The sequence below is a fragment of the Saccostrea cucullata genome, unplaced genomic scaffold (assembly GCF_032062105.1).
Source record: "Saccostrea cucullata isolate Sc308-1 unplaced genomic scaffold, CSIRO_AGI_Scuc_v1 ctg1, whole genome shotgun sequence".
Classification (NCBI taxonomy): Eukaryota; Metazoa; Mollusca; class Bivalvia; order Ostreida; family Ostreidae; genus Saccostrea; species Saccostrea cuccullata.
The window spans coordinates 1,646,055-1,669,290 of NW_026920581.1; the positions used below are offsets into that span (position 1 = coordinate 1,646,055).

Sequence of the window (23,236 nt, forward strand, 5' to 3'; positions counted from 1 at the left end):
TGACATCCAAACATGGAAAAGTTCAAATACAAAATAACATCTAATTTATTCAGGGGTTTTTGTTTTACATCGTTGACCTTTATTAAATACATTAAGTAAATAGTATTGGATTATACGTTGTACTTCAAGAATCATGACTGATATCCAATAATCATTGATTGAATTTGCAATATACGACGAACAATTTGTTAATTGAATAAAACATGTAGATGTTAATTAATTTGAGGTGCCTGTAAAGTCTAAACAAAAAAATAATTCTTTTCTCTTTTGGCTGTTTTTTTTTCTCCAAAAGTCCTGAACACTTCACCTGCGTTAAAGTCGTCCTTCGTTAACGGATTGACATGGTCTATGTTATAGGGATCGCCGTTGTCTGTAAATACATGTAGATAAGAATTAAGGAATACCCTTCACAAACAAGAAAAAAGAGGGTGACTGATATATTTTCTAACCTTGGGAAGTAGGTGTACATAGGCCTATATGACATTTATTTTTTTTTTACGAGTCATTCTGTTTGCAAAATAATATAATTTATATTCATTGTCAAGATATGCTAAAAAAGTTAGTCCAAAATTGTAACATGGTAATATAAGCCAAATTCATTTGTTTAAAGAGCTTTTTGTTCTCATCTGACATGCAATTTATATTAACCGAATTATGCAAAGAAACAAAATGCATTGTAGCTAACGTTTTGATTCCACCTTTGGGTTTCGTTTCGGCGGGGGGGTGGGGGTGGAGGAGGCTTTACAGATTATTTTGTTTGTATATATAGTTTTTTTTAGTTCGATCAATGTTTGTTTTATTCATATTTTATTTTTTTTTAACCAACCTATCCATGTTGTCAACTGCACTTATAGTCGATATGATAAGCTCTTCAGCTTAATAAGGTCTAGATTCCGTTTCTGAAAGGTGGTAGGGGTTATCTTAGAAGTTTGTGAAATTCAAAATAAGGCAACGTCTTGTCTTATTGTTTTAAAAAAGTTCCAGATGTTGAGTATAACCGGTAATTCACCGTATTATGACAGCTTGTTTGTGTTTAAACATATTTTATCAATAAATAATCAACAAGATTGACCTTTAGTCATTAACTTCTATCTTAATAAATATAAAACTTATTTGTCATGCAAAATCTCTTTTGAAAAAAAAAATACAAATATTGAAATAATGTAGGTGTTGCTAACAAGATTCAATTATAAACTGGTAAACAGTAAGAGATGTAATATACAGTATAACACGCTTATAACTGGCACGTAGCATCGTTTTTGAAAGTAGAGGGCCAGACAGAGAAATTTTTTTTTTTACTTACCTGTAAAAGTTAACAAGCAGTTAAAAAAAATGCCCAAACTCGAAAATCCTATTTCGGGGGGGGGGGGGGGGGGGGGGGGACGACAATAACCAATTTTTTTTTGTATACAATACTACATTTCCTTGATATCATTTTACTGTGGTTGGGGGGGCAACCAACCTTTCAATGAACATTTCCAGTAAAGATAATGTTGGGGAAAAAAGTGGGGGGAGGAGGATATCAATTTACTGTGGTAAGAAGTGGGGGGCAACCAACCTTTCAATGAAAATTCCAATAGTAAAGGTTATGTTGGGAAAAAAGTGCTACGGGCTTGCATAACCAAGTCAGAAACAGATGGATTGGCTTATATCCGTTAGATTCTCAATATGTTTAAAACCTACGGGGAATGAAAGCAAATTCGCTATATAAAGCGTCAATATTTAAGTGTTTGTTCGCTATAAGCGGGTTTTATTGTATTTTTTTATCTACATACTAGTATTGTAAATCAAATCTTTTAACAGAGGGAAATAAACGATAAGATAAAAACAATTTCAGTAAACAAGAAGGAAAAGGAGAAATGGGGCAAAAAAAAAACACACACACAAAAAAACTGAGGTCAGCTTGAAAATAATGTTTGTTTGTCCCCTCCTTCCCAACTGCATGGCTAAAGCTGGCCCGACTCAAAACCTTTTAACCTCCAGAAAACGATGATATGATGTAGGACCTATCGAAAGATATCGATATATTTTCGATAGAATTCAATCTAACGAATTTTCGAATTTTATTAAATTAAAACGAATATAATTTCTTATATGAATTTTTCGAATTGTTTCGAATTCGTTATCTTATATTAGATTTGTTATAACAGATATGAAAAATTCCTTAAAACGAGTTTTAAAAGATTGTTAAAATTTTTCGATTAATTCATTGTATGTTGTTTAACATCCCTCTCGAGAATTTTTCACTCATATGGATACGCTTTTTTTTAATTCCGCTATTTCTCTTTCTATCAATAAGTATGTTAAAAATTTATGGGGGGAAAATCCCACCTACCTGCCAAATTTTATTTACTCTGAGTTGGTAGAGGGCAAACAAACATTATTATAATTTATTAGCCTGAAAAAATATTTTATGCGTTAAAGACAAGGTTTTATTTTCTTTATTCCTTACAATGTAGAACATCTACGGCATTATTGAATTGCTCAGGCCATCTATAAAATAATGTTTGTTCACCATCTCACGACTAAAAAAAGTTTAACTCTCTCCACAGGCCCCTAGATAGCAATTTCAGGGGGTGGGGGGGTTAACCAAACGAAATTGGCTTTGAGTTGGGTCATTTTAGTAAGTCGATCAGGAGAGGAAAAACAAACATTTTTTTTTAATACTTGTATAACATTATTATCAATATAAAACCATACTATTAACCGCAATATCTTGCTAATAAAGACCGCCTACCCATATTCAATATTTTTATACACGTGTATACGTATATGATATTTACAGTGCTGAATCAGCAAATCATGTGAGAAGTATTTTTCTCTGTACCTATCCTTCCTTCTCGTTTTCGGCTCATACATCAACAACTGACGAAATTCATTCGTCGTTTTCATATTAATTAACACAAAACGTACAGTTTTGTTAATTTTGTCTGTCAGTAATTTGAAATTATCCATATTAAAGCCTGTAGGAGTGTAAAGTATAATTATTACCGCTTGAAGAATCATAATTGAGTTTTAATTCTATCGTTTAATATCATTTTTTGAAATTTAAACCTTTTATAAAACGAAAGAAAAAATCAGATAATGTTTTGCTTTACTTTGTGCATCAGAAACAATGATTTAGAACAGCCACGTAGCATCGTTTTTGAAAAAAAAAATTGCCCAGAGTCGAAATTCCTGTTTTGTGCGGGGGGGGGGGGGTAAAGGCCAACTTTTTTTCAATGCCAACTACTTTCAGTACCAATTATTATACTACATTTTCCGTACATCACTAAAAGTGGGGGGGGGGGGGGGGGGAACCAGCCTTTCAAGGAACATTTCCTATAGTATAAGTAAAAGGTGGAGGGGCCAGCGCCCCCCCCCCCCCCCCCCCGGCCCCCTCTGTTGCTTCGTGCCTGTAGAACATCTACTATACTATTAATCGACCATAATAATAATTAGACACAGATGATAATGCGTGCATTGCATACTGCAAATAATTACAATGCAACCATGGTATGCACTGTCTGAAAAAGACCCACAAACTTTTACATGCACACACCCGTATGTACGAAGGTTGTTGCCTTTCGATGATCGGAGTGCAAATACCAGCGCAGTATTCTACTTGAAAAAGTAAAGCAAAGTCTCTTTTTTTCTTGAACATAATGCATTTTAATTACATGCATTGCGAAACATTATAGTGTCCTGTTACAGATAAATATTGACGAAGCGTTAAATTCAGAAACTTGGCTTGTTGCCTGGGGGTTCAACCTGAGGTCACGGGAGAATTTCCAGGTTATACAGTGTACAGCTATTGCTTTGTATACAAATAATCGGTCACTTCCTCAAGGACCATATGGTCAAAAACAGTTCAAGTATTATAGCTCTAGACAAAGCGTGACACCAGTAGCCCAGAATTCCCTGTGAACGTAATGTGTACAAAACACAGACAACCCAGTTTCAACTTCTTATTTTTGTTTTGATACGTCTTTAACAAGTGTGAAGGGATGGTAAAAAGAATTTTTACATGTATGAAATCGAAATTATTTTAATGTAATGGATTTTGTATATATATTGCCTTTGGAAAAATTATAACTTCAAGTTACATTCAGGGGGAAATATACGGAAGCCAATATAGGACTTATCAAAAAATATTTTCGATAGAATTCGACAAAAACGAATTTTCGAATTAATTAAAATGAATTTAATTTTTTATACGAATTTTTCGATTTTTTCGAATTCTTTATCTTATATTAGATTTGTTATGACCGATTTGATAAAATTCTTAAAGCGAGTTTTTAAAAATTGTCAAAATTACAAAATACATGCAGATAATTTCGTTTTTTTAAAATTCAATTTATTTAAACCAATTCGAAATTTTGTTATAATGAAATTAAATTTGTTTAATCTCATTGGACATTACGGACCTATTAAAAATCCGATGAATTCGATATAAGAAATGTAATTCGTTTTTTAAAATTCAATTTATTTAAACCTAATCGAAATTTTGTTATAATGAAATTAAATTTGTTTAATCTCATTGGACATTACGGACCTATTAAAAATCCGATGAATTCGAGATAAGGAATGTAATTCGTTTTAACCTCTGCAACGTCAGTCTAAGTCCATCTGTCAGTCCCCTGCGTTTCTGGGTCATACATGGGACTGTATATAAATTTTTAAAACAAAGTAAGTTGCTTTGATTAACACAGGATTACTCCTGGTGATTGTGCAATTTTTTTACCTATACATGTGTATATTTACGGGCATGCCCTTCTCTGAGCGCGCGGGGGGAGGGGGGGGGCCTTACCCATTATTATTTTGGCGATATATACGAGACACAGTTCTCGTTTCTTTCAAAAAATTATTTTATAATATTAAAATTTTGTTATAAAGAACATTAATACATTTATGCCACATATTTCTCCCTCATTTTCCACATACATGCATACATATAAATTAAATATAAAATACAAAATCAGGTTAAATATAAAATACACAAGCAAATTCAAAGAATTGTGGTCCCCCGCTTTCGGCATCTTTGTGGGTAAGATATCATTTTTAGGGTCAAGGTCAATAGGTCAAAGTTTTTGGTATCCCATGAAAGGTCTTGCCATAAAAAACATATATTTAAAATATGAAAGTCCTAGTTTCTACCGTTCAAAAGTTGTGACCAAGGTTAACGTTTTTAAAAAGTAGTTAAAACTCCAAGGTCAAGGTCAAAGGGTCAAAGTTCTTGGCATGCAATGAAAGGTCTTCTCACAAGGATTACATATGTGAAGTACAAAAGCCCTAGCCCTTACCGTTTAGTTATCAAGGTTAAAGTTTTCTCTCTAAATCTCCAAGGTCAATCCAAATTCAAAGTTTTTATCCAATGAAAGGTGTTGCCTCAAAGAATACATGTGTGAAATATAAAAGTCCTTGTATCTACCGTTCAAAAGTTGTGACCAAGGTTATAATTTTTAAAAAGTAGTTAAAACTCCAAGGTCAAGGTGAAAAGGTCAAAGTTCTTGGTATCCAATGAAAGGTCTTCTTACAAGAATAAAATATGTGAAGTATAAAAGCCGTAGCCCTTACCGTTCAAAAATTATGGTCAAGGATATAGTTTTTTCATAAGTACGTAAATTTCCAAGGTCAGGGTCAAAAGGTCAAAGTTGTTGGTATTCATTGAAAGGTCTTGTCACAAAGAATAAATATGTGAAATATGAAATGTACCTACCATATATTATGGCCAAAGTAAAAGTTTGGAATTTTTTAGTAAAAGTAGTTGAAACTCCAAGGTCAAGGTCAAAAGGTCAAATTTTGGTCCAAAGAAAGGTCTTATCACAAAGAATACACATATGAAATATGAAAATTATAGCTCCACTAAATCAAAAGTTATGGGCAAGGTTAAAGTTTTTGTGACGGACGGACAGACAGACGGACCCTTGCGAAAATTTCCCCTCGCTTTCGCGAAAGCGGGGGACAAAAATCAGATTTCAGACGCAAGCCTTGCAAATTTCCTTTTAAACAACTAAACGCTGGCTTTCTTGAGCATACTCATGTTGAAGCTTTCATAAAAATTAAATCTTTTGATTTTTTTTCATAGTAATATTGATTTCTCTCCTCCATCTGACGTTTCCTATATAGTAGTTTGCCAAAAAACGTTTATTATCTTTTAACGTTTATCCTTACGCGAAATTAATAATGTACCATAACGCAATGAACAGAGCTGAATGCTGATATCTTTATTTCTTATCAGCTGTTTAGCCCGATCGATTTTCTTTATTACTTGAATTTTCTGAAGACATCGCAGACATAATCTTCTATGTGTTCAGATCAACAAATGAAATCTACAGATTTTTGTGTCAGGGATCCGCGCCCCACCACCCTAACACCCCGGGACAATCAAACATGAGACAGTGAAGTATATTTTTGTGTGAGACAACTTCACAAAGTATTACTTATGAAAAGTATGAAAAGTGTGGGGAAGGGGTCTTAAACAATCATTCCATAAAAAAATACGCCGACTGTTGTACAGTCGATTGAACATTTGTTAAATTGTTATAATACTTTTTGATAAATACTTTCCACAAGGAAAACATGTAAATTCTAAAGTGTTTAAGATTAGTCTGGGGGAATGTGCAGGGGGGGGATGTGCACGTCTTATACAATGGCCGTGAACGACTGCAGATCTCCAACAAGAAAATTTAATACAGCAGGTATATTTTTTGTACGAGAATTGTTATTCCACCGTTCATTGTGCATTTGAAAAAAAAAGAATACATAAATTACGCGAGAGGAAAAAAAGCCCCGATCAATTCACCACATAAGGACGTTTCTGACCTACTTTTAAATTTGTTTACGATTTTGTTTCTTGGCAGACAACAATGAAATTATTACGTAATTCACCATAGAAATGCCAAAACTGCAAAATTTACTATTTTATCATTAAAATAAACATTTCTTGTAAATGTTTTACTGTCGATTTTAAAATATTAGGAATTAATAAATGTAATATTAGAAGTTTCCAAGAGATCAAGTTAAAGGTCGTTTGAGGATAATGACATAAGGTATGTTAATTTAACAGAGTTCGCGAACGGTCGTTGACATTTGTTGAAATGGCGAGGTCGTCGCAACGCATGCGCGAATTCCTAATAGACTACTGTTGAAAAAGAAGTGAAACATTTGGGAGATCTTGGGATATTTTGTGTAGGATTTAAAGTACAAGAAGCAGTAACAATCTTCAGAAGTGGTAAGATGTTTTCCATTTTTCAAAAACTGTTTACAAAACATCTAAGTTTATTTTATATTGAGTTTTTTCTTATGGATGCTATTTTTACCGAGCTTTCTGCTAGCAGCCTGTCTGAGCCATTTAAATGATTTTCGTCTGCTGGTCGCAGCTGCCAAGAAATTAGCTGAAAAAAAAACCCTTTTATATAACGAAAAGATAAAAAAGAAACCCATCAAATCAATTTTAACACAAAATTTGTACCTATATACGTGAAAGGGTCAGTATCGGGTCACTGCGGAATTCACCTAATCTAAAAATAGATTTGACCATGCATGCATGCACTTTATGCATTGTAAAGCCGATAAATATTGACATCACGACAAACTTAAGATACTATGATGCAGTTAATTCAAAGTAAATTAATCAGGCACTGAAATTACCATTTTTATGTTCAATTGTTTAAAAAAATCTTAAAATTTGTCAGTTTTAAGATTTTTTTTAAACAGATTATGAACATAAAAATGGTAATTTCTTGATTAATTTACTTTGAAAAATCACAGCTATATCATAAAGTTTGTCGTGTGAATGCTTCGTTTGCCACAGGTTGATGAGATTTGTAAATTAATATGTGAAAATTAATCTATAAGTCATTGGCATTGCTGAAGTCAGCAAAAACTTCGTGATATACATTTTAATTGAAGTTTTTTTTTTCACTTTTCTGAAGTAGTTACACGTGTATTATTGCTGTTCAACATTATGTGATTTAAAGTAACCCTTACGTTAAGAAAGTATGTAGTTTTTTTCAATTATTGATAATTAAATTATGTTTCTTTTTACATAAATTACAACATAACTAACTCGATTAAGAAAAAAAGCTCAGAATAATCCAATGTCATTGTACTGTAATATTAAAATGTCACTTGTTTTACTTTTGCACAGCATTATTTTTAAAAATGAGAAAGTAACTGATAAAAAAATTATCCATTCATTTACCCACTCACCCCCACCCCCCGCAAATTGGAAAGGCGGATTATATATTTGATACAGTTATATAAATATAGTCCGAAATATCTGACGTTTTCCTGGGTTTTTTTTTTTTACGATTTTGCTATTTTACGGCATGTAAAATATCAAAATGGGAAAAAGCCAGAAAAACTTGAGACATTTCGGACTAATACAGATAGAGGGAATCGGACAATGTCGTATATTTTTGTGATAGATATATACACTTTTTTTTTAAGAAAGGATCGAGGATCAGTATTTGTCATTAAATAGCATGATTTGGTGTACATATATATATATTTTCAATTTTTTAACATAAATAATCTTTCATTGAATATTTGTGACAGATTACATACCAACAAATATGAAAAAAAACAAACCATTTTCATCTATATATTAAAATCAACCCTTGTTAATTTTTTATATATAGAGAGTTAGAAATTTTTATAAAATGTTATAAGCAATGTATTTCAGAATTATAACAAAATGTCTCCATATATAATTTGGTCTATATGAAACATCCTGTGTTTTCAATAACAAAAAATCTTTCTGAATATAGACAGATTACAGTCCAGTAAATAGAAAAAAATACAACCATTTTCATGAGAAGAAATATCTAAAGGAAGTTTGATAAATCCATTCAGTTCTTCTGAAACTATACATGTATTTCAGAATTAACAAAATGTACTCATTACTGGTCATGAAACATCCTTTGTATCGCGTCTTAAAAAAAAAACAAACAAACAAAATAAAGTGTATCCAAGAAAAATATGTAAATTAATGTTTGTTGTAAAATTATTTTGTATACATATCAAGAAATAAATTGACTGTTTTGCCTTGTAGGATGAACCAAAACTTCATCATATCTACTTTAATATATGAAAGGTTTTAACTGTTTTTGTTTAGAAAGAATACACTCATTGGTGCAGTATTATCAACTTTATCTCAATTTTGTGAATTGAAGAGTTATTTTATATGTCAAATAAATTCTGTCATTCATAAAAAAAAACACATTGGTAAGACCGTGTCCTTAACTTGACCTTCGTGTCTGATACTGGTTATCCCAAGATCTGAAGAATTTCCTTTCCTCTATTCCTATCCTATTTTATCTCCTATTTCTCTCCCCCTCTTGCTCTTTCTTTTCTCTCTCTACCGCCCTCTCCCTCCTTCCCTTTTCCCCTCTTTCTTCTTCTCCCTCCTCTCTTTCTTCCAATCTCTTTCATTCCTTTTCCCCTCTCTCTTCTCTTCCTCTCTTCCCTTTTCCCCCACCCTCTCTTTCTCTCCTCTAATCTCTCTTTCTCACTACCTTTCTCATTCTCTCTTCCCTTCTCTCGATCTATCTTTCTTTCTTCCAATCTCTCCTCACTCTCTTTTCCCCTATCTCTCTTCCCTTCTCGTTATATTTCTCTCTTCTCTTTATTTTTCTCTACTTTCTCCCCCTCTCTCTCTCTCTTGTTCTCTCTCCATCATAAGGAACGAACTTGAGTGATAAAAAGGTCAATTCAGGATTTTCCAAAAAAAAAAAAACCCAGACGATTTCTGGTATGTTTGTGGGTGCTTTAACCAAATAATCAGATAAAACGATAAATGGAACACATCGTCATGCTTACGTTTAAATTGTAAATACAGATGACGTTGACCCCGAATTTTCATTTGCTAATAAAAGTATGTGTAGCTGGGGTTCAGCAAGCGGTCATACTCGGGAGCTAGGGTAAATTTGCGTCTTCGTTATCGATTTGAATGTAATTTTTCTACCGTCTCTCACGTCGAGACAAAATAATAATGTAATTAACAAATGCCATTAAAAGAAATTCAGGCTACAAATGTTCTGAGTAATGAATATTTAAAATATTTTATATACAAAAGTATAACTTTGAGGAAAGTTGTATATTGTAACTATGAATATACAATGGTGAATTTAATTTTAAAAACGGGATCAGGGGGGGGGGGGTCAGATCCTTCTTTTTACAGTAAAAAGAATGAGAAGTACTGGAAATGAATAAATTAATTTTGTTGTTTTAATAATACCGATTTTTGATTAATGCAAAAAGTATGGCAAAACTTCTGGAAAGAAACCTGGGAGCCTACGATCCCCATCCCCTGTATCCCCACAAGGGCTTTGCCCTAGACTATTGGTGACCTTCAGGTCATCCAAATCCCATGGCTTTTTTTGTCTTCTCCCCTCAGAATCTCGGACTCTCGGCTTATATAATTGAATTACTGTCTAGATATAAATATGTAAAATAACAGCCGTTGAAAGAAATTGAAGGCGCGACAACTAGCCACTAGCCGTGGCACAGTGGTTAGAACATCTGCTCTCGATAAGAGTTGCGGAGTAAAGAATTAGTCCTTACGTCGCGGGTTTGAATTCCACTGCGGGGGTGGAGACCGGACTTTCGGAGGAGATCGTATTAACAGAGGTCCCGTGTCACAGTAGGTACTGGGCCTGCTGGCACGAAAAAAAAAGATTCCTCGATCTTTGTTCCATTGCTCTGAGTGCCTGGTATGAGTATGAAATTGCAGCCCTCCAACGGCGAGTGTTAGCGTCTCCATGGGAGTAATAAACATCGGGACAACAAACAAACAAACGGCTTCTTCGTAGGTGCAGTTTGAATCATGCACCCGGAAAGACTCCTAATGTGAAGAAAATAATGTAGGCGTCAGCAAAATCTAGATGGCATTGAAGGGTTTTCTGTGTCATAATTTGGGGGGAGGGAGGGGCCCACAGGAATTTGAAGAAAAACAAATTTCACCAATCAAAAACATGATTGCAAATGGTGGGCATGGGTGTGCAGTGACGTCATGCTTGTTTCCGACACTGAGTATACGGCGTTCGGTTACCTCATATGCCCGGTCAAAGAACCCCCTGCAAACAATCATACAATACTGTTTATCCAATTAATGACTTGTAGAAAACATCTTAAAACGGGAGTGACTAAGCTGCTGGGAAGAAAGACCACAAAAGGAAGACGTAATTGTTAAAGAAAAGAAGAAATATTTTTTTTCCAGTGAGAAATGTTTCCCGATAAATTATAATTAAAAGTTTACATTTAAATTTCTGTTTATCATTACATAATTATTTGTAAAAAATTTAATAAACAGTGTTAAACTTATGAAAAATAAAATATCACCCATGGAGATGAACTTTATGTAACTAAACAATATTTAAGAGGCGTAAAATCCCATGATGAATTTGCATACGTTGCTATCTCTTTAATATTTTGTTGCTATCTCTTTAATATTTTTGTTTTTAATTTTTAAATACCCCCCTCTTTCTCTAATAATAATGATGATAAATAAATATTCTATAAGCACAATCTTATCTCATGTTTAGATTTCTGAAATTAGTGACCGGATTTTTGTTCCTTTTTCGTGTTACGGTATAACACGACGAAGAGAGATATAGATGACCTAGTAAACTTTTGGTCGGGTTCATATGGGGTTACTTGTTTAGTCAATAGAAAATCAATACCTCGACTGGACAGCATTGAGTTTTCAGGTCATCGGGGTGGAAAAAACTGGGGTCAATGTATATATTAAAACATTTTTATTTTTGTTTTACATTTGTGTGAAAACTATTAGAGGTCTACGTGACAAGCATTCGTTGGTCCTCTTTTGGTCTGGATGCTTATCTATATGTTTACTATTTCCTGAAGCGGTGTCTTATGGGTAAGCTCGGTATCAACATTTTCTTCTTGTTAGTCTTTGAAAAATTTAAATATTCTTCAGCGTATTTTTTTTTTTTATAAAATGATTCATTTCCAATCTTTAAAAAGTGATGATAAATATAGTCTAATCGAAAATATTTAAAAATTGAAATGTATGTTTCAAAAACAGTCAAAACAAAGAGGCCAAGCTATCGGTCATCTCAGGTCATGCGCAAGTTTAGCGGATATGCATCAAAAAATTCCAAATGACTAATGGCGCTGTTCTTTTGATTCTCGAAGAGCGAATTAACGTGAATTTCAGACAATTGCTTTTAATTGTAAATTCAGATCAATCAAGATAGCCCATTTTTCTTAGAGCTACATGTTTCTGCACACCATACATTATACATGCCCCTTGTCCGATAAGTGACCCATTCATTAAGTGTCAGGATTTCGTGAACCGAATCTACGCGTTGATTGAGAGCCGTTAATTATCGTTGCTTTGTTCTATATTTGTCTATATTCTCAGGTATTTTTAGACTAAGGGCTACAATGAATTCTCAGAAATTCCACTTGATTGGTTTTTGTATTGTTACCTTTCTATACTAACGGAAATAAGAGTAACCCTTTGATATTTTTATTTTTTTATTTTCCTTTTTTTTCTTCCCTTTCTTTCTTTCTTTCTTTTTTTATTCATTTGAAACAAGTCTATCATTTTATTAAATAACAGAGGATTATAAGATATACAATAGTTTACGAATATTGAAAATATCTTTAATATATACTTTACCAAATACGATATATTTAATGAATATTAATATATATCTTTTCCGTCTGCCTCAAAACGAGTACGTAATTCTATAGGAAAATGAAATGGCGGACAGGCAAAAGAAAAAAAAATTGTTGTTTTCATTGAATCTCATTATCTATTAAAAAGAGACAATTATATGGACAATACCCGGTATTTGTTTAAGAGGAAACCTGGATGTTAAATTCAAAATAAGCATGCTTTCAAAACCTTATATATGTGGTACTAAGGGTTTTTTTTAATAATTGTTTTTTAATATGATCTTGTTTTTCCTTATATTCTCTTAAAGTCTTTACGTTGAAAATATGATGACGTTGAACCTGGTCAGTGTATAGAATGTACTTGCTCTCTCTCTCTCTCTCTCTCTCTCTCTCTCTCTCTCTCTCTCTCTCAAAAGTCGTTGTCTCATGTTCACACCTGTTAAAACGGTGATTGATTGTGAAATCAATATACTCACTTGACAGAAAAATTCTTTTCAACCAAGCCTCATAAACGGTTTGATCGCTGGATGACCCCCATGCTGCTTTAAGACAATACGTTTGAATGCGATGTATATAAAAGTTTGAAGTGTACGCAGCGAAAGAAAAGGTTGCCAACGGTCGATGTCCTCAGTTAAACCGAAGACCGCCTCCTCGTACATAATAGTACGTTTTCCTATGAATGTACAAGGCTTGATGCTTACGACCGGTCACATGAGGTGAAAAGTTTACGTGATGCATAAGCTCTTGGCTCTTCTACTTTTTGCGTATATAAGACAGTGTTTATGAGTTTCGTCATACTAAATGACTTGTCAGTTTAACTTTACGCAACGAGCAGTGCAGTGAAATTTTTTTTTAAGAATCGTTTTTGAAGAAAATTTTAACAGGATTTCATAAGTGTTTTTTTGAGATCGAATTTGTTAACAAAAACTTCCTTAACCATGGTATGCTTTAAGAGGTAAATTTAATGCCGTCTTAGTAATATTATTTAATCGAAAAGAAGCTCAATGAATTTTTTTTAAGTGTTTTTGAAAAAAGTAGTGTTTCAAGAATGAAATATAATCTCGGAAACGATTTTATTTTAATACTTCACACTTTGAGCGATGTATTTCATTCAGATCCTGTACAATTTAGATATTGATTAGTATAGAAGTATGATATTACAACAGATAACGAATCAGCGTGCATCTCAAGTTGGGGAGATTTTTTTTTTCATTATCGATTTAACTGTGCTTGACTCGTATAATTCCTAATTTTTGCTTGTGATTTCTTTTCCAGTTACATTGCTAAGAGAACCGTTTTATTGGAGAGTTTGATCGAAGCATTCAACCCTCACAGAACGACACCATGGAGCAACCTCTTGATTTAAGCCAAAACAGTGACTCAAACAAACGAAGTGAATACAATATGGACGTGGAGGAACCTATTTGTCAATACCCTAACTGCTCCTGTCCCCTCAAGCACATCACCACGCTGGAGAGCCCCAAACACCGACAAAGTCCCCCCGGGACGGAACATTACATGCCACACTCCAGCGTAATGGAAAGTCCCTACGACGGACGACACGATGGAATTCCTTATGACGGTGGTCTAGGAAAAAGGACATATATGGATGAATGTGCAAACGCTAACTATTACCATCCTAAAAGGCGAAAGATTGAGATGTACAAACAAAGGATCGCTAGATCGACTTCTGAGAACAGCTTGTCTTCGTACGATGATCCTTACTCAACTTTAAACGTTGAATACCAAGGTTACGCTCCTAACGGAAATATACCGTACCCTAGTCAGGAAAAGAGTAGTGAATTATACTGCAAAACCAGAGCCATAAATACACCGACCACAGTGGCAGGAGAAGATATCTCCATGGAGGGAATGTATCACCCTACAACGAATGATGACGACTACCGCGAGAGAAGCTACAGCACAAGTCACATTCAAAGATTACCAAAGAAGCGCCAATACACACGACAGTACTCAAACAATTCCTCATCTCAGCAAATGTCTCCACGTCCGTCACAAAGCAGCGGTCACGTGACTCCACCATCTCAGCGTCACCCACATCAGCGTAGCAAGGCGGCGCCAAGCGCCACGGTCACCAGCGAAAAGGAGGGGAAAGAGAATAACAAAGAGACGGCTAGCTCAATAAAAGCCGACATGATACGGGAAATAGACAATTGCCCGGACACTGACGATGTTGCGACATTCCGGAAACAGCTGTTTGAAAATATCATGAAGAGTGCCAAACAAGCGCGGGAGGCGAAGCTTAAGTGCAACAATACCGGTGGCGGTTTGGTGGCGTTAGATTACTTAATCTCAGATAATGTACTCCACAGTGAGGATAAACCATTCAAGGCTAGGAATAACCACATCCAACAAATCATCCGCGGCGAAAAGCCCGGAAAATTGTGTTTAATGGACATAGTCGAATTACAAGTCGAGATAGGATTAGCTTAGATAGATATATATTAAATTTTATCTTGACAATCGTCTCACTTTTATTGCATGAAATTGTCATCCTCTAATGGACGTTTTGTCGTCAAAGAGAGAGCGAGCTTGGTAGATTTGAATCTTGAAAAAAAATGTAGAATAGAATTTTACATCTAGCAGCACTTAAAGTGCTTTGCTAGATAGAGTTCGATTTCATTTTATGTAGTTAAGAAAAGTTTTATGAAATATAGAAAAAAATATATTTAAAAAAATTGGGATAGATCCCGTTTTAGAAAAATGTGTGTTGTAAACAAAATATTTATTACAAATGTTGTACAAGTGATGTCTGTGTTATGTTAAGCTAAAGTTTGAATGGTTCAGTCGTTAGTTGATCTAGCATCAAATTATACATGTGGGAATGGTGAATCTTAGAATATTCCTATACTTTCTACCAATAAGCAACATACATGTATACTTTTTGCCCCAACAAATTCCAAGAATCTTGCATTACTCTTACCTATATTTTAACACCCAAACTCAAAAAAAGGTATTTTTTAAATAATTAAATTTTGATATCAATATAAAAGTAACAAGAAAACTTTTAATACAGGTTATTTTATTACCACAATAATTATAAGCAGGTTGAATTTTAAGGCTATATGATTTATGACCGTGCTTTTCTGTATATTTTTGGAGTCTTTATACTTCCGGTGATAGGTTGAGTTATCGAGTATCCTTAAAGAAATCCTATATATCGTAAGAAAGGGACAAATGCTGAAAACAAGATTCTGAGTTATAGCTCTCTAAAAGGGAGAGTCCCAAATTTTTGTGTCATGAATGGATTTTTTGCTTTGTTGCTCACTAAGTGAGGAAGCTAGTGGCGGTTATCTCTATATAACAGCTTTACAAAGTGCATTGGTAACTTGTCATTTTGCAATATACGATCTGTGATGTATGAGTTTATATAATCAGAAACCCAGAGCCTTTCAGAGGGAAAGTTTAAAGGTGAACGTTTAAAGGTGAGGAGTCAAATTGAGGTATGCAAAAAAAGTGTATTTTGTGAAAGCGTATAGGCCAAGATTATTTTTTGTTACGCTGAAAATTTGTGAAAAATACCAAATGTAATTGTACAAAGAAGCTTGTATGTACACACGCATCTGCATATTTTTTTGATTGCTGAACAGCAAACACGTTTATATATATAAATATATATGGTGCCATGATTTCCAATGGATCCGGGCCACAATTAAAGGGTGAAGGTCAAATGGCTAAAACGTAGCACATGTAGGAAATTCATATGCCTCCCTTTCAATGATAAAAATAAAAATAGCTCACATGTTTTAGATACTTTTGGGGTATAGAATAAAAGTAGAGTGTCTAAAGTTTACAATGATATGCAGCAAGGTGCATTTCAAGCAAAAATTATGCCTAGAAATATGAATTGAAAAGAGCATTCATTTGGTTTGTTTACACTTTTTTTGCCAAGCGAGAGCTATCCCGAGGTCATGACGTCAGAAGTTTATTAATAACCAGGGAATTCCACATTCAACACCCCTATTTCTGGATGTGAATATTTATCTGACACATTGCTCTATCATGTGGTCAAAGATATTTTGGAAATGAAGATTTTTAAAAAAGTTACAAAGAAAATAAAACACATGTTTTTACTATATAAGTCTATATGTAAGCTAATTGTGGTCCGGGTCCTTATGATGGGGTGTTTGAGGGTTTCCCCTGAATTTATTTTTAAAGATATGACAATGAAATTTTGACAGGAGGTGGGTTATGCATTTTGAAATAGTTTAATAAAATTTTAAAAAAAATATTTAAACATTTTAAAATTAATTTTTATAAAAAATTAAAATTTTTTGAGTGATTGAAAAAAAATTTTAATTATGCATCCCAGAATGCAATATTTCAGGGGAATTGATATGTCGGTGAAAGAGGTCACATTAGTGTATCCATTGACCAGTCAAATAGTTCCTTTTTAAAAATAGAAAAACTGTTTTGTAATGTGTATTTGCATGTGTATTCTTAATAAGGGGTCCCTTTGAAGTCATAGATGAAAGACGAGGTGTTTATTGGAAATGACAGACAAGCTATCCATTGATTTCCCCCACCCAAAATGAGGCGCAATAAGAAGGTGGTGATTGGGCCAATATTTACAATAACATGTGCATGGATTTATTTGCAGGAAACCGCACGTGGAAATGGGATTCAGGCTTTGCCCGACTCATAATTGCACATGCAGGCAGAGGTTGTGTATTGGAGTTTATAATTTCAGGTAAGTGGAAATTATGTTGTGTAAAAATATGTACTTTTCACTAAAATAGAAATGGGGGTTGATGGGTTTGTCATTTCAAGGAAGATGGGGGGGGGGGGGGGGGGGGGGGGGGGGGGGGGGGGGGGGGGGGGGGGTATAGTTTGTAGTTTTTGACAAAAATATTGATCAGTAAGTCAGTAAGTAAGTATGTATGTATGGATGTATGTATGTACATGTGTGCGTATGTGTATGATGTGTCTTATGTATTTATGTGGAAGTTTTGGGTTGTGGCCTGGTGTTAATTTTTACACGTTTCTTATACGACTTTGTATAGTAGGTATCTTTTCGAATAATTTGGTTGGCCCTGAGAAGGGCCGTTTTGTCTTCGTCTTGGCAACTCATGTCTGGTAGTAGGTGTGATCCTCTGGATTGTCTCCCTTGGACTGTAGGTAGGTGGGTTTGGGATCAAGTTGCCCTTTGTTGTAGGTGCATCCGGGTTTGGTCTTTCCTTTTCTAGCCGCCGCATGTTGTTTTATTAGCGTAGCTTTTCTCTGCATTTCTCGCCTTTTAACTGCTTTTCTCTTTCTGTATTCTCTGCGATAGGCATATTCCTGGTCAATGCTTTTTAGGTACTGATGTGTGTGGCCGGACAGTGGCAATGTAATCTTTGCTGCTTTCATTGATGTTGCTAGTCCCGGACTGTTGTTTTGTCTTAAAATCTCAGCTGAGAGGATTCCTTCAGCATTTCTTGAATAGTTGGTGTGCTTAGGTAAAACTTCGCTGACTGCTCTGTTAAGACCCTCACATTTCTGAGTTGACGTGTTGAGTTTCATTTCCTCAATGGCACTTTGGCTAAGTCGCATCTCAAGAATGACTTTTAACAAGTGCTTGTCATTTTCATTCAGGTGCAGGGATGTCAGTTTGTTCGGGGCGAGGATATAAGACTGATTCCACCAGTTGTGTCTGTCTCCACCTTCACACACCACTGAATTCCTTCGACATTTTGAACAGTCTCCTGAGTAGCAGAGGATGGTACTTTCTACGACAAGAGGAAGTTTACTACAGATGATGTTGATGTCTCCAGTGTAGGTATCCATGAGTTTCTTATAGACTAAGCTGCACCGGGCCTTTACATCTTGTGCAAAAACTTTTCTCATGTCGTCTAACCTCGTTCTTGTTTTGCAGGGAAACATCTCGGGGCTGAAGTGGGCACTGCGACACTGCCGGAACTGGGCTCTGCTGACATGGGTTGGGTCGGCCAGTCGAGTGACTTGCCAGTCTGGATGAAAAATTCGCATGGCATCTTGGAATCCCTGGGCTGACCGGGCATCACCGTCTGTTGTGGCGTGCTTCACCTTGAACCCGTCCGCTGCCAGATCTTCGCCTATGGATTTAGCCATCTCGTACTCTGAAAGAGGTGAGAACATTTCAATATTAGCTGTGCAGTCTTCATGACCCCCCGGACAATGAACATCATAACCATTACCTCGAAGCCAGGTTCCAGTCCAGCAAAGTTTGTTCTGCATTGCTGAGCCAATAATATACTGTTTGTCGGTGTTGGTCTCGCATGCAATGGCGTAAGCTTGTGATGCATTGTAGCCTGGCTTTTTGCTGCTACCGAAGGTTATGGAGTTGTAGCGTCCATCTATGGCAATGTCCAGTTCCTCTGGATGTTCTTGACCTTTGACCTGGTTGATGGCCTTAACCAGTTGTCTCTTCTCACCCATGTCTTTTTTATTCAGGGCTAGAGTGGCTGTGTTGACCTGGTTGCTGGCCCTTTGCATGGAACTGCGGTTAGGAGGTGGAATGTCCAAGGCAGCTACCATTTCCCGACTGCGTCGATTCCCCATGGAGGTGTTCTGCAGGGCTAATTGAAAGTTCCAGTTGATACTGGCAGGATTAGGGCCTGGTTTGTTAAAGGTAGGAATTTCAGTGTATAATTTATAGTAATTTGTCTGAAAATTACATACCGTACATAGTAGTCTCTTCTGCCATCCAAACCCCCATTTCCTCTGTCCTGAGTATTCCCACACTGGAAAATTACAGTGCTTGGCCTGGTCAAAGTGGCATTTGGCTGCATCATTAAACATTTCCAAGACCAATGTTATGTCAACAATGCGGTTTCCCTCAAACTCATAAGACGTCTCTTCATTTTTTAGCTCCTGGCATGGCTCAGGTCTGGGACGAAGGATCGGTGTCCTTGAGATGTTTTCCTGGCCTTCAGCAAGGGGATGTGCTGTCTCGGTCTCTGGGGATCCCTGGATGTTTGACGCTGAACTTGAAGCTCCTGCGGCATTTGACGTAGCCTGATGAGCCTTAATATAATGAGTGTTCCCTTTTTTAAATCCAAAATTAAGATTTTTTCTTCTTTTACGGTCACCTTTCATTGTTTTCATGTGTAGTGAAGAGTGGATTTGAAAGCAAGATTGAATTATGACAATGTTTATTTGGACACTTTTTTAGTGGTATTTACTGCAATATATTCCTTTGACAATCACCTGTCAAAACAGACTCCCATAGGGTATTAAGATTACCTATACAAAGACTCTTAGCCAATCAGCTGCACATGGCCCCTCTTCACAGTCAGGAAAAAGGATATGGGGGTGGGCTTAAAAATCTGTTTATTTTGAATGTTATGTACACTTTTATCAGTAGTGTGATACATCATTTGATTTATGAATAAATGTACTTTAAATGTTTACCCCTATTGTCACTCTCAGATTTTCATGATAGATTTTATATTTCTTAATTTAAGAAAATTTTATGAAAATGCAGGGTACAGATCATCAAATTACCTAGAAATCTAAAAATCTTGTATTTTACATATTTCAGAGTGTGTGTGTGTTTAAGAGGTATCAACAACTTACTTGTAATAATTAGTTCCTTTTATTGTCTAACAGTTTTTACATATTTCAATTTTAAAATTTCATACTTGCCATTTTTTGCCATTTTCTTTCCTGTATTGCCTTAGTATACACAATATGTAATTTTACATGTAGATATCAACCAATTTCAATCAAACTTGGTATATTAGTTAAGTAGTATCTAAGGATTTCAAATATGGCCTTAAAATTTTTTAATGAATTTTATGCCTCCATATAGGATCCGGGCCACAATTAAAGGGTGAAGGTCAAATGGCTAAAACGTAGCACATGTAGGAAATTCATATGCCTCCCTTTCAATGATAAAAATAAAAATAGCTCACATGTTTTAGATACTTTTGGGGTATAGAATAAAAGTAGAGTGTCTAAAGTTTACAATGATATGCAGCAAGGTGCATTTCAAGCAAAAATTATGCCTAGAAATATGAATTGAAAAGAGCATTCATTTGGTTTGTTTACACTTTTTTTGCCAAGCGAGAGCTATCCCGAGGTCATGACGTCAGAAGTTTATTAATAACCAGGGAATTCCACATTCAACACCCCTATTTCTGGATGTGAATATTTATCTGACACATTGCTCTATCATGTGGTCAAAGATATTTTGGAAATGAAGATTTTTAAAAAAGTTACAAAGAAAATAAAACACATGTTTTTACTATATAAGTCTATATGTAAGCTAATTGTGGTCCGGGTCCTTTGTCGTCCGAGTTGAGTTGAGATGTGAATGTGTAATCGTCGCTTTTGGCCTGTGTCAGCAAATACTTTTATTGTAGACTGATCTTCTGCGATCTCATTTATTTTTTGTTCCACTGTGTATGAATTAACAAAAAAAATCAAATGTGTTACTAAAGTTAGTCTCGTTAGATTCCACAGGTGTGTTAATGTCACTATATACGGTAGTTATTAAAATATGCATGAACGAGAACTGGTATAAATGCTTGAAAATATCTTCCTGACACAAAGTGAAAAACTGTTTTTAAAATCCCCATTGCCCAGTTTTCGTCTTTTTAGCTAATGATATTTTGGCATTCTTTTAAAAACTGCTTTTGGGAGGGGGTGGGATAATTTTTGGATTTGGTTTTAAAATACTTTCCAAAAAAAATATCAGCTATGAAATGTCTCTCATAAGTCATATTCCACACTAATCGTCCATTAAATTGAGTAAAAACTGTGACCAAAAACCTGTGTTTTAGTATGATTTTAGAAAGTGTACATGTTTTGAAACTATAAGTGTGTGTTGAAGTGCAAACATATTTACGGTGATTGTCAGTCATACTGACCAATCCATGTTGTTTGTATCTCATTATATTGTTACTATATATATAATATACATATATACAGAGACCAATCACAACTTTATTACTGTAATAGTTCCAAGAGAACTTTAAATATATTAAGTGATGGGTGTCACAAAAGTGATATGGAATTTAAGAAGATACTTATATTTCTGTTTTATGTTCATGTACTTTAAATTATTGAATAAATTTAGTATATGTACAACAGGTTCTCCTTTTTTCAATTTCTGATGATGAAGGGAGTCAGAAAGATTGTCTGGAGTTGGAGACTGAACCAAAGGAATAGGCAAACTTAGTGAGCTTTTTAGGCAAGAAAAATGCAAACCAGCATATGACTGTCTTACAGTCCAGTCAGAAGCAGGCGAAACACAGCAGTAAACAAACCACACATTAAAATTCTATTTTCTAATTGATAGTTTCGAACTCAATACCGGTATACAGTAATGATAAGGGAGATAACTCAATCTTAGACGAATGATTGTATGTTAACGTCCCTCTCGAAGAATTTTCCACTAATGTGGAGATGCCACCACTTGCCGATGGAGAACTACAAATTTTGTCTTATGCTCGGCACTTAGGGCCATTGAGCAGTGAGGGAACTTTTTCGTGCCAGTACTTACTGCGACACGGGGTCACGATTTAAACGGTCTCATCCAAAGGACCGCTCTCCACGTCTCACAGTGGGATTCGAACCCGCGACGTAAGGATCGACTCCTTACTTGGCGACTCTAGAGCAGCTTCTCTAATAGCAGCAGATCTGTAGCGTTATGGTTTTACATAGAAGTCTTTGACCATAATGGTCAAAGACGATACTATGTTATGGTTTTACATAGAAGTCTTTGACCATAATGGTCAAAGACTACTATGACCATAATGGTCAAAGACTACTATGTAAAACCACAACGCTACAGATCTGCAGCTAATATTTAAGGTATAAATATTGAGATTTAACAAGGGATGTCTAGCAGTTAGTCCAAGGAAAAATGTCCAAAAACAATGAAGAATCGATGAAAACAAACCACAATATTGATTTCTTAAGTGAGAAATCCACAGGTATGTTGTGAATATGTACAATGTACTACAGTGTATAAATTATGCAAAAATATCATAATATCTTAGTGCAGAAATATACCATGTCATAAGAACTATGTAGGGGTTTCCTCAAACCCCTTGGCTTTCCATGCAAAACAACGATTTCTATTGGAATTCATTTTTGTAGGTTTTCTCGAGGAACAAAACTGCACCAAAAGACAATGAGCATAATGATACATATGTAGATAACGAATATTAAAGCTTAAAGTTTGTGAAAACAATTTAAATCGAGGGCATTAAAATATCAAAATTTGGATCAGGTGCCATGGAAGAGTAAGCACCCCCTGCCGGCCGGTCACACCCACCGTACATTGTGTGCTACCTTGTCATGATCGGGGAAGAGCAACACAAAGTAAGAGCAGAGGAAACACGGGCCTTTAAAAACATCAAAGGTGGGTTCATATGCTAAAGAAGAGTAAGCATTCCCTGTCGACCGCTCACATCCACACTTTGTCATGATCGGGGAAGAGAAAAAAATTTCCAGGCGTTGTAAATTTTGTTTGAAAAACATCAGTCACCATTCGACTGAATAAAAGATTGAGTTTTTGCTGATAAGATCAATGTATCGACCATAGAATGTGAAAAATGATGACCTTAAACGAGAGTGGTTATATTCTTGTTTCATCAACTTGTTTGTCAATAGCTTG

The 23,236-nt window shown here is 35.1% G+C and overlaps 1 protein-coding gene across 2 annotated transcripts; it reads left to right on the forward strand.

The window, feature by feature from the left end:
- The first annotated feature begins 7,079 nt into the window (after positions 1 to 7,079).
- LOC134252546 (uncharacterized) lies at positions 7,080 to 16,280 on the forward strand. Of its 2 annotated transcripts, none has more exons than XM_062735056.1 (2): positions 7,080 to 7,213; positions 13,906 to 16,280. In XM_062735056.1, the coding sequence occupies exon 2, from the start codon at positions 13,975 to 13,977 to the stop codon at positions 15,082 to 15,084; it is 1,110 nt and encodes a 369-aa protein (XP_062591040.1). In that variant the 5' UTR covers positions 7,080 to 7,213; positions 13,906 to 13,974; the 3' UTR covers positions 15,085 to 16,280. The 2 variants fall into 2 exon arrangements, with proteins under 2 accessions (XP_062591040.1, XP_062591047.1); XM_062735063.1 differs by lacking the exon at positions 7,080 to 7,213 and adding an exon at positions 13,449 to 13,585.
- The last annotated feature ends 6,956 nt before the right edge of the window (positions 16,281 to 23,236 follow it).

Bases quoted from the DNA above. Each gene is read 5' to 3' on its own strand.
- LOC134252546 (XM_062735056.1), top strand. From the start codon at position 13,975: ATGGAGCAACCTCTTGATTTAAGCCAAAACAGTGACTCAAACAAACGA.